At 53.6% G+C, this 11,769-nt stretch overlaps 1 protein-coding gene across 1 annotated transcript in view; it reads right to left on the bottom strand.

Moving 5' to 3' along the window:
- Window positions 1-1,238: 1,238 nt before the first annotated feature.
- LOC122532341 (box A-binding factor-like) overlaps window positions 1,239-11,769 on the bottom strand; it is a 10,893-nt gene continuing 362 nt past the window's right edge. Inside the window, exons 1-10 of the mRNA XM_043661047.1 lie at window position 11,769; window positions 6,142-6,253; window positions 5,576-6,096; window positions 4,708-5,509; window positions 4,424-4,611; window positions 3,970-4,390; window positions 3,513-3,638; window positions 2,318-2,453; window positions 1,861-1,977; window positions 1,239-1,469 (exon numbers count right to left, since the gene is read on the bottom strand). The exon at window position 11,769 is cut by the window's right edge and continues 362 nt beyond it. Coding sequence (XP_043516982.1) covers window positions 1,456-1,469; window positions 1,861-1,977; window positions 2,318-2,453; window positions 3,513-3,638; window positions 3,970-4,390; window positions 4,424-4,611; window positions 4,708-5,509; window positions 5,576-6,096; window positions 6,142-6,240 — 2,424 coding nt within the window. The 5' untranslated portion in view covers window positions 6,241-6,253; window position 11,769 and the 3' untranslated portion in view covers window positions 1,239-1,455. The remainder of the gene's footprint in view (window positions 1,470-1,860; window positions 1,978-2,317; window positions 2,454-3,512; window positions 3,639-3,969; window positions 4,391-4,423; window positions 4,612-4,707; window positions 5,510-5,575; window positions 6,097-6,141; window positions 6,254-11,768) is intronic.

The following is an 11,769-nucleotide window of genomic DNA, read 5'->3' as shown; positions in this document are numbered from 1 at the left end:
TTTTTTTTATTATTCGTTCACAAGCTCTTTACACAGACCTTTACAAAACAAAAACAAACGAACGAACATGATTTCGTAAGGCACGTGTGACTGTTGGCGTTGAAACGTCGCGCGCTTCTCCTCGCGCCGGACCTTACGTGCCAGCAAATAAATACGTCCTTCATTTTCCTACGTGTCGCGTCTCGACCGTATCCAGTTTCCAGCTTGCTCGTCAAACGCATCGGTTCATGTTGGGACACGCAAGCGCGTTTATCGTCCTTTGTCAGAATTCGCCTCGTCTCTGCGACACCTACGACGCGAGTACGTTCGCGCCCTCTCGCGCTCGCGTACGTGCTTACACTTGGATACATACGCGATAGTGGGCAACTTTGGGTGGGAGATGCGTCGCGTATATCTGCTAGAGGAAACGCGTGAGATCGATCGCGCGGCGCGGACGAAACCTTCACGGAGGCAGGAACAAAGGCGTCCGAGGTGGAAAAAGTCGATAGGAACGAGAAGGTCGACGAGCAGCGGGAGAAAGAAACGGGGAACGCCCGTGCTAGTGTTTCCCTTTTGCACGCAGAGGGGGCGAAGTCGTCCGACCGAGTCGCCATTCGACGTCCGTCGGTACGGTCGAGCGCAATCGGTAAAGTGTATTTAGTCGGTAAGGTTGCGCGCATCTCGAGCGCGAGTTTTTAACGCAGTCGAGTGGAGTCGCGACCGACTCCGCTTTCGGTGGCGATTTTAATTATGTGTTCGGTTTTACAAGTACAAATAAATAGAGAGAAGTCGTCAGGGGAAAAGAAACAGGGAGACGAGTAGAGAGAAGGAAGGAAAGAAAGAGAGAGAAAGAGAGAGAGAGAGAGAGAGAGACAGAGAGAGGGAGAGAGAAAATGGCAGACAAGCAGACAAGTGAGTAGATGAACAAACACACAAACAGATACGGGTAGATAAAGAGAACGAAACATTGGACGATGGACGAATCGACGTCTAGTTTCTTTTCGCCTAGAAACGAAACAGGAAATCCAAGAAACGGTGCAGGTACACGATTAATCGCGTCGAAGTTCTTCCGGTTCGTACACGTCCTCGTCGTCTGTGGTTTCTGGCTCTCGCGAGCATCTTTGGTCGGTAAAAAAGTTGATCGATGCGCTGGTCGTTTTCGAGTCGTCGCCAACAGTGGCGTTCGCGTCGCCATTGCTCGGCACCGCGCGACGTTTAACTTTGGTGGCGAAACTTTCGACTGTCTGTTTTATCGTTTCTTCTACTTTTTTTTTTTTCTCCTTTCTCTTCGTTTCGTCTGTCCTGTTCGTTTTCTTCTTCTTCCTCCTCTTCTTCTTCTTCTTCTTCTTCTTCTTCTTCTTCTTCTTCTTCTTCTTCTTCTTTTTCCTCTTCGTTACGTTCTCTTCGTTACGTGGGCTGTCGTGGTGGAAGTGATAACCGAAAAGAGATCGCAACCAGCTTGACTAGCGATTGGCTCTAGTGGTGGCACGCTGCGAAAGACGAAAAAAGAACGTGTGAAAAATTAATGCTAATCGCTAAAAGTAAGTCACAAGTAAGGAGCGCGTTGACGCACTTACGTAAGGGTCGTCTGTCGATTGAGGGTTGCGGCGGTGGGTAAAGCGAGGGGCGAGTGCGCGTGGCTCGATCGCACCGCGATCGGTGTACCTACGGTCGAACGACGCTCGTCGAATCTTCCGTTCCCTTCCAACGCGTTACCGTTTCCGGTCTCGTTCTCGGCGCGATTTCCGCTGATACTGCTACCACCACCACCACCAACACCACCACCACCACCATCACCACCACCACCACCACCACCACCACTACCACTACCGCCATCACCATCGCCGCCGCCGCCGCCACCACCACCACCACCTGTTGTACCTGTTCCAGTCACTGGCTCGCTCTCGTCCTCCTGCTTCGTCGCCGCATCGGCCCCTATCCCGCCCCCGTTACCACCACTACCACCGCTCCCGTACACGTTCAACTGCAGCGAGTCCACTGGAAGGTTAAAGAANAAAAAAAAAAAAACCAACGATTCGAATCGATCGTTATACACGGTCGTTTCTCTCCGCTCTCCGCTCTTCGCTCTCTTCGCTTTCTTTGCTCTCTTCCCATCTCTCGATTGACGACGACGACGACGACGATAAATTTTTTCATCTCCATCCGACGCGTGTTCCTTTCTCAAATCACCGTCCGAAAGAGCGGACCAAGATACGTAGGTACACCAGCGTTCGTTCGCGATCTCGTTTTCTCGAAGAGAAAAGTAAGCGAGGCGGGGGGAAAGCGGTTAAGACGGAAAGGACAAACTGAATGACAAACTTGCTCACCGAAGACTCACCGAGTAAGCTAGACTTAATCTCGGTCTTGTGCATGCCGCTCGGACCAGCCAAGTTCCCGCTCATCCCCGAGTGATTCTTCGGCTTTCTCTTCCTCGTCTGTATTCCCTCCTTCTTCATGCTGAGCGGCCTGTTTACCTGCGCAACGAACAACAGTCGAAGAAAGATCGAACAGAAGAAAGCGGCCGAGCGAGAGGGCAAGTGGGTTGTTTCTCCGCGAACGTGCGCACGAGATTGATCGAATTCGTGGAAACGCGATAAACGTAATTACTTACTCGTATCGGCGTTTTCGATCGCGACAGAAACAATTACTCGATAACGTTCACTTCGTTGTAGTCCGACGCGTACGCGAGCCATCATTCGATCGACGATTGATCGATACACCAGTGCTTTCGCAAGTGACCGCGCATTTTCCACTCTTTTGTTCGCGTATTTTTGAAACTGGCGACTAATCGTCATAACTGAGAACGCGACGATGACGCATCTGCTCGGTCGCGGAATGCTACCTTCACTGTTTAGGTACTTCTCCATTTGAGGGTAAAACTGTCGCGAGTTGCTCTCGCAAACGAACACTGCTTCTGAGAGTTACTCAACTGTTTGAGAGAGAAAAAAAATTGGAGAGAGAAAGAAACGAAGAAGAATACCTTTGGTGTGTGCAACAACAACTGATTGCCGACCATAACTATCTCCATTTTTTTCATTCTACGTCATTCCTCGTTGAGCACGTTCATTTTCGGTCCCGACTGTCCAGGGCACTAATATTATACTGCAGTAATATCATACAGAAACGCACACGCACGCGTCGTATCGATGTGATTTCGAAACGACGATGCAGCGAACCGTGCACCTTACGCGACCGACACGCGCGCGTTTCGGCAACGTTTTCGGAACGATTATCAGAGCACCGGGGCGACGACACGCTGCTTTAGATAAAAAGCTACAACAGTTGCGTAACGCCAACTAAGAAGAACCTACAATCACGAACCGCCGCGGTGTGACCGCGTTTCTCTCTCGACTCCCAATCGATCGCCTGTCGGCTGGATCGATGGATTTGGAAATCCCGGAGTGGATTCGACTTCGCTCTAGATTTAGGTCACCTCGGGCGCGCCCACGTTCACTACCGCCGAAACTCGACGATTCCGAAAGGAATCGTCGGTCGTCGACTCGACCGGCGAGAGGGGGCTAGCTAAAACTCACGTTGTGCAGTTTGAAGTAGAGGCCGCAAGCGTTGCACACCGGCTCGCCGTTGTTGTTCCGCCGCCAGAGGGTCGTGTTGCTCGTCTTGCAATTGGCGCACTGAACGCCCGTCCTTCGTACACCCGTCTGCAAGGGGTAGAGATCAAAGTAGAGAAAGAGAGAAATTATCGCCGGCAACGCGAAAATCGGAGCGTTCGAGGCGTAGAAACCAGAGTAAACAACAACCGGGACGCGAGTGCTCGCGCAGCGATTGTTTGCTCTCGGCAACAGATAACGTTCGTTCTTTTTCCATTTTTCTTTTCTTTTCTTTTCTTTTCTTTTCTTTTTTCTTTTTTGTGTCTGTTGCCACGGTTATTTCGCCGGTCGAACGACGCTCGCCACGCGCGAGAGATGGCGGGAAAAGAGAGATGAGAAAGAGGAGGAGGAGGAGGAGGAGGAGGAGGAGAAGGAAATTTACCGGGGCAACAGGTTGCTTCGGTTTGCCGCATCTGCTCATTGCCGGCCTGTTCACTCCGTTCATCTTGTTGTAGACGCAATTGTGACAGTAGCAACGGCCAGTTTCGTCCCTTCGCCAGGCGGTGGTCGGGATCCCGCAGCCAAAGCACTCCTTGGGATCGGCGACGATCGTCCCGTCGAAAGCGGCCTCCTCGCCGCCGGTGAGCGGCAGGTTCGACCACGGTGACGGTGGAACGGTGGTGGTGGCCCCGGTCGAGACGCTGTACGCCCCGCCAGAGTACAGCTGTATGTTGGCCGCGTCGCCGACGGAGATGGCCGTCACGTTCTGATAGCCCGAGACGCAGTCGAACGTCGGCGGTGACGGTGTCCCGGCGTTTGACCAGTACTCGCCGCCGCCGCCTCCGCCACCGCCGCCGCCGCCGCCGCCGCCGCCCCCTCCGCGAGAGAGACTGTCGGCGGTGGTTGGCTTGCCGTAAGGGTACGAACCTGGGCCTCCGGTCCCGTACAACGTCACCTGAGAGCCCGGCGATCCTGGCTGCTCGTGGCTGTAGTGTAGAGGCACTGGCACGCCGCGCGATCCTCCCAGCGAGGACGCCAGCGTCGGATCGCCGCCCTTCATGTACGCGCTTCCCGGCGACTCCACCTGAATCCCAAATCCCAATTTCAATCGTTCGGCGTCGTACAGATTTCTTTTTCATTCATTTCACTACCGCTACGTTGCCTGCCACTCGCTACTCACCCCGGTGACGCGCGTCGACAGTTGACCCGGTGACGGATACGCCAAGATCACTTGTTCGCCGGGTTTGGTGTAGGTGTAGGTGGAAGCTTGTTGAAACGTGTCGCTGCCGGATATGTACTGGTGGTACTGAACGGTTTGCGACTGCGGTATCGAGACGGTCTCGAGCGTGGTGTAGGTGCTCGATACCTTGATACCACCGTCGACCGGCACGGCGGCCGCGACAGCAGCTGCAGCCGCTGCAGCCACCGCCGCGTTCGTCGCTGCCACGTTTCCACCCTCGGTCTCGTACTTGATGCTCACTCCGCCGTCGGCGTTTACGAACCCCGTGATGATTTGCTGCGATTGTTGTTGCTGCTGCTGCTGCTGCTGCTGAGCCGAGTGCTGTTGATTGGCGACAACGGTCGTCGCGCGAATCCCACCACCGTCGGCAGCGATCGGCGGAGAGTAGGACGAAGGGGCGGGTGAATCGAGCTGCACCCCGACGCAGGTCGCGCCGCTCGCGTGAGAGACTATCGCGCCACCGTTCTCGTAATCGTCGCTCGTCGCAACCAGCACCGTCGGCGACGAACCGTGCTGGTACGATCTTCCACCGGTCGACTGACCACCTCCCTCCCGTGGACTGTATCTCTGACTGCCACCAGACGACTGGTGAACGATTCGCTTCTCGTGCACCGTTGTTTGCCCCGGGATCGCGTGATTGTTGTCCCTCCGCAACTGCTGTTGCTGCTGTTGCTGCCCGTCCGTCGAGTATCCACCGTAGATGCGATCAGCGTCCGTTCTATCCGGCTCCGGCGTCTCGTACCTTCTCGCAATCAAGGAAAATCATGTTTCGTCGTTCGATCGTCGAATCTCCTTCGTCTTTGCTTACCTAACCGTTTCCTTCATCGTCAGCACGCTCGACGGATCCACCGCTTCCGTTACCTCGACGCGCACTTCTTCACCGTTGCTCGTCAAGTAGACGAGAGATTGTTCGCTGCGACGAGCGTGCTGCTGCTGCTGCTGCTGCTGCTGCTGCTGCTGCTGTTGCATCTCGGCCTCGGTCTGAGAAATTTGCACGAAACTCGGCGACGTTCTCCTGCATCCTGGATCGCTCGCCTGTTGCTCGTCCTCGTACGCGCGCGATCTAGACTGCTGTTGGTGGGACGTTGCTTGATGATCGTCGATCGATCGAGGATGGTGACGAAGATGGTGGTGGTTGTGATGATAGTGCAGGTGATGCTGTTGCTGTTGCTGTTGATGTTGCTGCGAAGATTCGAGTCGTCCGGCATCGGGCGAATCGGCGTCTGGCTCGGCCACCGTTGTCTCGGTTATGTGCCCGGCGGTGGTGATGGTGCGCACGTGCCTTCTCGCGGTAATCACCGTTCGAGGACTCTCGGCCGATCGTTGTTGTTGTTGTTGTTGTTGTTGTTGCTGTTGCTGTTGCTGTTGCTGTTGCTCGTCGGACGTTGTGCTCGCCATCCGTGGCGAATCCTCCTCGACCTCGCTCTCCTCCCATTCGCGCTTGATCTCCTGCTTCGTCAGCGTCTCCTTCATCGCGAAGATGAACCTGCAACAGCCAGCCACCGGCACACCCTTTTTCAACCGATCCGAAAAAACGAAACGCTAGGCGACGACCGTCCCTCGTCCTCGAAAAGGTAAACGTTCGTGACGAAGCCGCTCTGGCACGCGACTCGCTCGCGTTTCGGAAGAAACGTGAGAATCGAGAATCGAGCGAGCGAGAGAGAGAGAGAGAGTGAGACGGGAGATTCGCCTTGGAACGCTTGGAAAACGACCGGAAGAGAAAACAGGCTTCGCGGCAGGAAGAGGCGGGGGTGGGGGGCAAAGGGACGGACGGCGCGCCTCGTCCGTCTCGAGAAAAAGCCGAGAGAACGAACCGCTGTTTACCCTGACTCGCGTCACACTTCCCTTCGACAATGTCAAGTTTCGAGACTTCCGGAGCGAGCACGCGACCGAGTCTACCTGTCTGCCTCTCTCTAGCGGCCCGCTGAGTCGCGACGCTACCGAGAAACGCTGTACGTAACAACGTCGGACATCACTCTTCCGCTCTGTAACCATCATCTGGCATTTGCATTTCCGTTCGGACATTCCTCCGAGTGTTGTTTGGCGTTTGCTCGCCAAAAACGTGGATTAACACGGTCGTTGACTCGCGAGCCTCGTTGCCGTGTTTGCTGTCATCCAAAAGAACGTCGTTGGCTCCGTCGATTTCGTTTCATCGACGCTTCGATTTAATCCAGCGGACGACAAGATACGACTCGCTTACGGAAACGCGTACAGAAACGATTCGACTCTCAATCGATCGTTGTCGAGAAACCGGTTTGAAATTTCACCGACGCGCGACGTACGTTACAATTTTCGAGAATCGTTTTACCTGAATTATCTCCAAAGTCTGTCGCGGGGGTTGGTGGTGGCTGGCGTTTAATCAGAAAATCTCACTTTCCGTTGGTTGGACGGGTTCCGAGGTTCACAGTGGAGCGTGCCGTGAGATTACGGTACAGCGACGAGCGGCGAGTGCAACGTTACACATCGCGAGAGAATTCCGCGACACCTCGATGGATGGTTGGACGGTCCAGCCTCAAGTCCGGCCGACTAGCGCAGAGAGAGAGAGAGAGAGAGAGAGAGACCACCCCCTGCGATCGCGCGCCCAACTTTGAGTTTCTCTCAGGATACGCGACGCGGAAATCGAATCGAATCGAACCGAACGGGTGAACCGCGGCGCGGCACCGAGCTCGTTTAACTGCTCGAGGCTCGTCGACTTTTCTCTCGTTCGAGGGAAAACTCGGCGGCGAAAGAGAGGAAGGAAAGGGAGAGACAGACGAGAGAGAGAGTGTCGGCGAGAATCTCTGGCTATCGAGTGGAAAAGAGGGAACGCGGAGAGGGGTCCGTTTGTTTGTTCGTCGATAACGAGCGGCCGCTCGCTAGCTCACGAACGAGATAACGCGTCGTCACGAGGGGTTGGGGGCAGAGAGAGCTAACTAGCGCGCGCGCACGCATCGCGAGAGGTGTCGCCGCTCCCCTCGCGCTCTTACTCCTCTCCTCTCCTCTCCGCTGTTCCAACACGCCATTTTGTTGCCACGGGATCGGGTACTCGGTGTCGTCGGTCCTCTTTCTCTCTCTCTGTGTACACCCGGGGGCCATTGGTAGGGTGTAACACGGTGAATCATTCGCACCCGCTCTCCTTATCGTTGTTTCCCTTTCTCTCTCTCTTTCTTTCTCTCTCGCGCGCGCGCTTCGTCGAGACCGAAGGCCGTGGTAGTCGATCGAAACGCCCTAGAACCCTTTCTCTCTCCCATCGTTCGAGCCCTCCGAAGCTGCCACATGGACGAATCGCCATCCAATGGTTCCTACCTCGCGAATCTCGACGACCAGCGTCGGCTGGTTACATCAGCGACCCTCTGCGCACTGATTCACCTTTGCAAACGATGCAGCGTCATACGCCAAGGTTTCACGACCACGATTCCCAACTTGTTACTCCATGCGACAGTATTTTATACGCGCAGTGGATTTACGTTTTCTATTAGGGACCTCAAGATCGACAATAAATAACGTCCTACGGTTAGTTCCGGATCTACGATCCACAATTAACTACCCCTGTCGATCCCACTGTCGACATTGTCGGTTTTCCAACAGTAACCGTCGTGTCTTCGTTTTCTCTCCTCGCGGCGAGAGCACACCGTGTTTTCGTCGCGCGCAAAAAAAAAAAAAGAATCTCGATGCCGGATTAACGGGAGAGTCGATGATAAAGATCAATACTCGCCCGATAACGCCGACTGCTCGTTGCTCCCCCCCACCTTTTTTTTTTTTTTGGTCTTTTTGTCTTTCGTCTTTTTGTCTTTTCGTTTCGTTTGACCTCCCCTCGCCTCCTCGTTCGTCGATAGGCGACCTTCGAAAGACAAAGCGCGAGCGAGATCGCTGGCGAGAATCGCGCGGAACTTTCCGCGCTAGATCGCACCGACCGACGATTCGTCCATCTTTGCCCCGTATCTTCGCTCCGGATCGAAAAAAATTCGTTGTTTATCGGGAGAACGAAGGAAACGAGTAGATTGCCTCGCGCTGTATCGTTGATAACGAACGATAAGGAATCGACCGAGTCACGCTCCCCTTTTCCTGACGCCGCGCCGCCGCACCGTCACTCGCAACACCCGGCGAGAAAATCACGCGCTTCGACGGTCATCGACGAGCGGAGAGACGATTTCTTCTCTCGACGTTCGACAAACTGTCGACAAAAACGCCGTGAAACGAGAAACGGGGGGAAAAAAGGGCAAAACGCGAGGCGAAATGTCGCGAGGTTGGTCGAACGCTCGAACGAACCAGGGGCTGTGGTACGAGTGAAGCCGCTTGCGGACGAACGCGTGAATGTCACGCGTTCGCGACCACCGATGGGGATGTCGAGCCATCGGCAAGAGGCACGCCGTTGTCAAAATAAACGACACTATCGCGATTTATCTCGTTTCCCATGATAATAAGAGATAAAACTGCATCCTTACATTAGCTAGTATATCAGCTAAAATGATAATTTCAGTCGTCGGGTTCGCCAGGAAGGCGTAGGGCCGTTTCTCTAGTTCCGCGGTCGAGTTTCGCGGCGACGCGCCACGCGCTCTCCGCGTCCTCTTCGAGTCTGTCTCTTCGAATCCTCGCGTACGATCCTCGCGAATTCGAATGTGCTGCTGCTGCTGCCGCTGCTGCGTGCGATCGATCCAGCGAGTAGCGCGGAATTTGGAGTAGAAGAGGAGCGGAAAATGGTGCGAGAGCCGAGGAATCGCGGTCAAGAACCATTCGGAAACACGGAAGGTTGGTCCAATATATACCACTTTCCCATTCTCGCAAGACCGGGTAAGCTCCATCGCTCGCCACGTTTTACCTTCCATTTCTGTCCTTTTCTTTTTTTCTTTTTCTTTTTTTTTTTTTTCTTTTTTCTTTTTTCTCTTTTTCTTTCTTGCGAGACGGGAGGGATAAAGGGAGGGAGGGGCAGCACAGGGTTGCGTCACAATTCAGAGTCGCAAACACGACGCGAGGCCATTTTCTTTATCAGTCGAGTAGGAAATTCTTATCGGCGTAAATGAAAATCCCAGGTGAGCCAGTGTGCTACGTGCGTACGTGCTCGCGCGAGCGAAACGATATCGAGAAACAGAAAAAAAAGGAAAAAGAAAAAGAAAAGGCGAACGATCGCGTAAGAAACGCGATATTTTTCTTTTTTTCTTTCCTCTTTTTCTTCTTTTTTTTTTTTTTTTCTTTCTTTCTCTCGCCGAGGCGCACTGNTTTTTTTTTTTTTTTTTTTTTTTTTTTTCTTTCTTTCTCTCGCCGAGGCGCACTGAGCAACAGCGCGTGCGCACGCAGCAAGGGATGACGCGCATCCGTGGCGATCGCGCGCATTACGCAATCGCCCATTTCTCGCCGAATCGAATGTCGCGCCGTGTCTCTTCGCGTCTCGCGCCTTCCGTTTCTGTAAATTTCCACCTCGTCATCCAGCCGTCTATTCCGTTCGATTCGAAGCGTCGCTCGTTTCTCTCTCTCTCTCTCTCTCTCTTCTTCTTTTCTCTACCGAAAACTGTCATGCACGAGTTTGATCATGGATTTAACGAGGCTCCGGCCCGGAGTCTCGAAATTGCTCGAGCCGTCGCGAAACGCGAGCAGCGCCTAAAGCTCTTTACGATCCGATCTCCGCGGCCGTGCGATAACGCGATCCATCGCTGCGTCTCTGCAGCGTTATACGCGACCCCGCGTTTTACAACGCAATTGCCCTAATAATTTACAACGAACGAACCACGTCTGCGAATAAACAACACGCTCTCCCTCTCTCTCTCTCTCTCTCTCGCTCCTGCCCCTGCCCCGTCCTCGGTCAACTCTTTCCGCGTAAACGACGTAAAACGAAAGGCAACACGCGCCGCCGCCAATTGCCGATTCTCCTCTCCAATTGTTGCAATCGGTGCGAAGAAAAGCACGGCAGCCGGCGACTCGCCCCGGGTCCAACAATCATCGATCGAGCAACAGGCGGCATTATCGTCGACTCTCCCGATATTATTCCATTATCTCACGACTATGTGCGTAACAAGTTATGTGCTCAACGATTAATAAAATATCTGCGCCCGTTAGGGGTATCCCGTTCCCGATATCGTATAGTTTCGCGGCAGATGTCGAGACGACCAGCTACTTGGATCGCGCGTCTTCCTTTCTTCTCTCTCTCTCTCTCTCTCTCTCTCTCTCTCTCTCTCTCTCTCTCTCTCTTTTCTTTTCTTTCGTTTCGTTTCGTTTCGTTTCGTTCGAACGAAAATGTCAACTGGGAACGCCCTTGCGATTGGCCGCAATCTGATCGCTAGAGAAACTGAGGAGGATCTCGCGTGAGCGCGCGCGCGCCCGCGTCAATTATTCACGAAACCACAAGTGTTGACTTTATCGTCGCGATCCGTGGTCGATCGACTCGGAAACGTAAAACACAAGTGTTTCGTTTCGAACGCGGTCGTTTGTGCACGCGCTACAAAAACAGACCGAGGTGTATCTCTCCAAATATCGTTCTATCCACCTTGCCTCTCTCGGAATTAGATTCCGATTGCCTCGATACGTCGCACCTCGTCTCGTCTCGTCTCGTCACGTCACGTCTCGTCTCGTCTCGTCTCGTCTCGTCTCGTCTCGTCTCGTCTCGTCTCGTCGTGTCTCGTAGCTGCTCCGTGCTACAACGCCTCGCATTATACTCTGCGTACCACGCTGCGTCCCCGGACTCGTCTTTTCTCGTTCTCTCCATCAATCATTCTCTCCTCCTCCTCCTCCTCCTCCTCCGAGTTCTCCACTCTTCTTTTTCTTTCTTTTTTTTGTGACTCGCGATCGTTCAGGACGGCAAAACCGAACCGATCCGTTTCGCAACACCAAGGGGCAAGCCGATAGACCGATAGAGAACGGAAAGAAGGAAGGAAACAGGCGCGCACGCGGTGTATATATATATATATTATATGCGAGAACGGAAGAAGGAGAGAAAGAAAAAAAAAAAGAGTGAGAGAGAGAGAGAGAAAGAGAAGAGTGGAAGCAAGAGCGAAATCGAAGCGGGAAAATTAAAAAAGATGGAAACTTACC

This window comes from Frieseomelitta varia, unplaced genomic scaffold (assembly GCF_011392965.1).
Source record: "Frieseomelitta varia isolate USP_RPSP 00005682 unplaced genomic scaffold, Fvar_1.2 scaffold_448, whole genome shotgun sequence".
NCBI lineage: Eukaryota > Metazoa > Arthropoda > Insecta > Hymenoptera > Apidae > Frieseomelitta > Frieseomelitta varia.
This window is presented reverse-complemented; position numbering and strand designations above follow the sequence as displayed.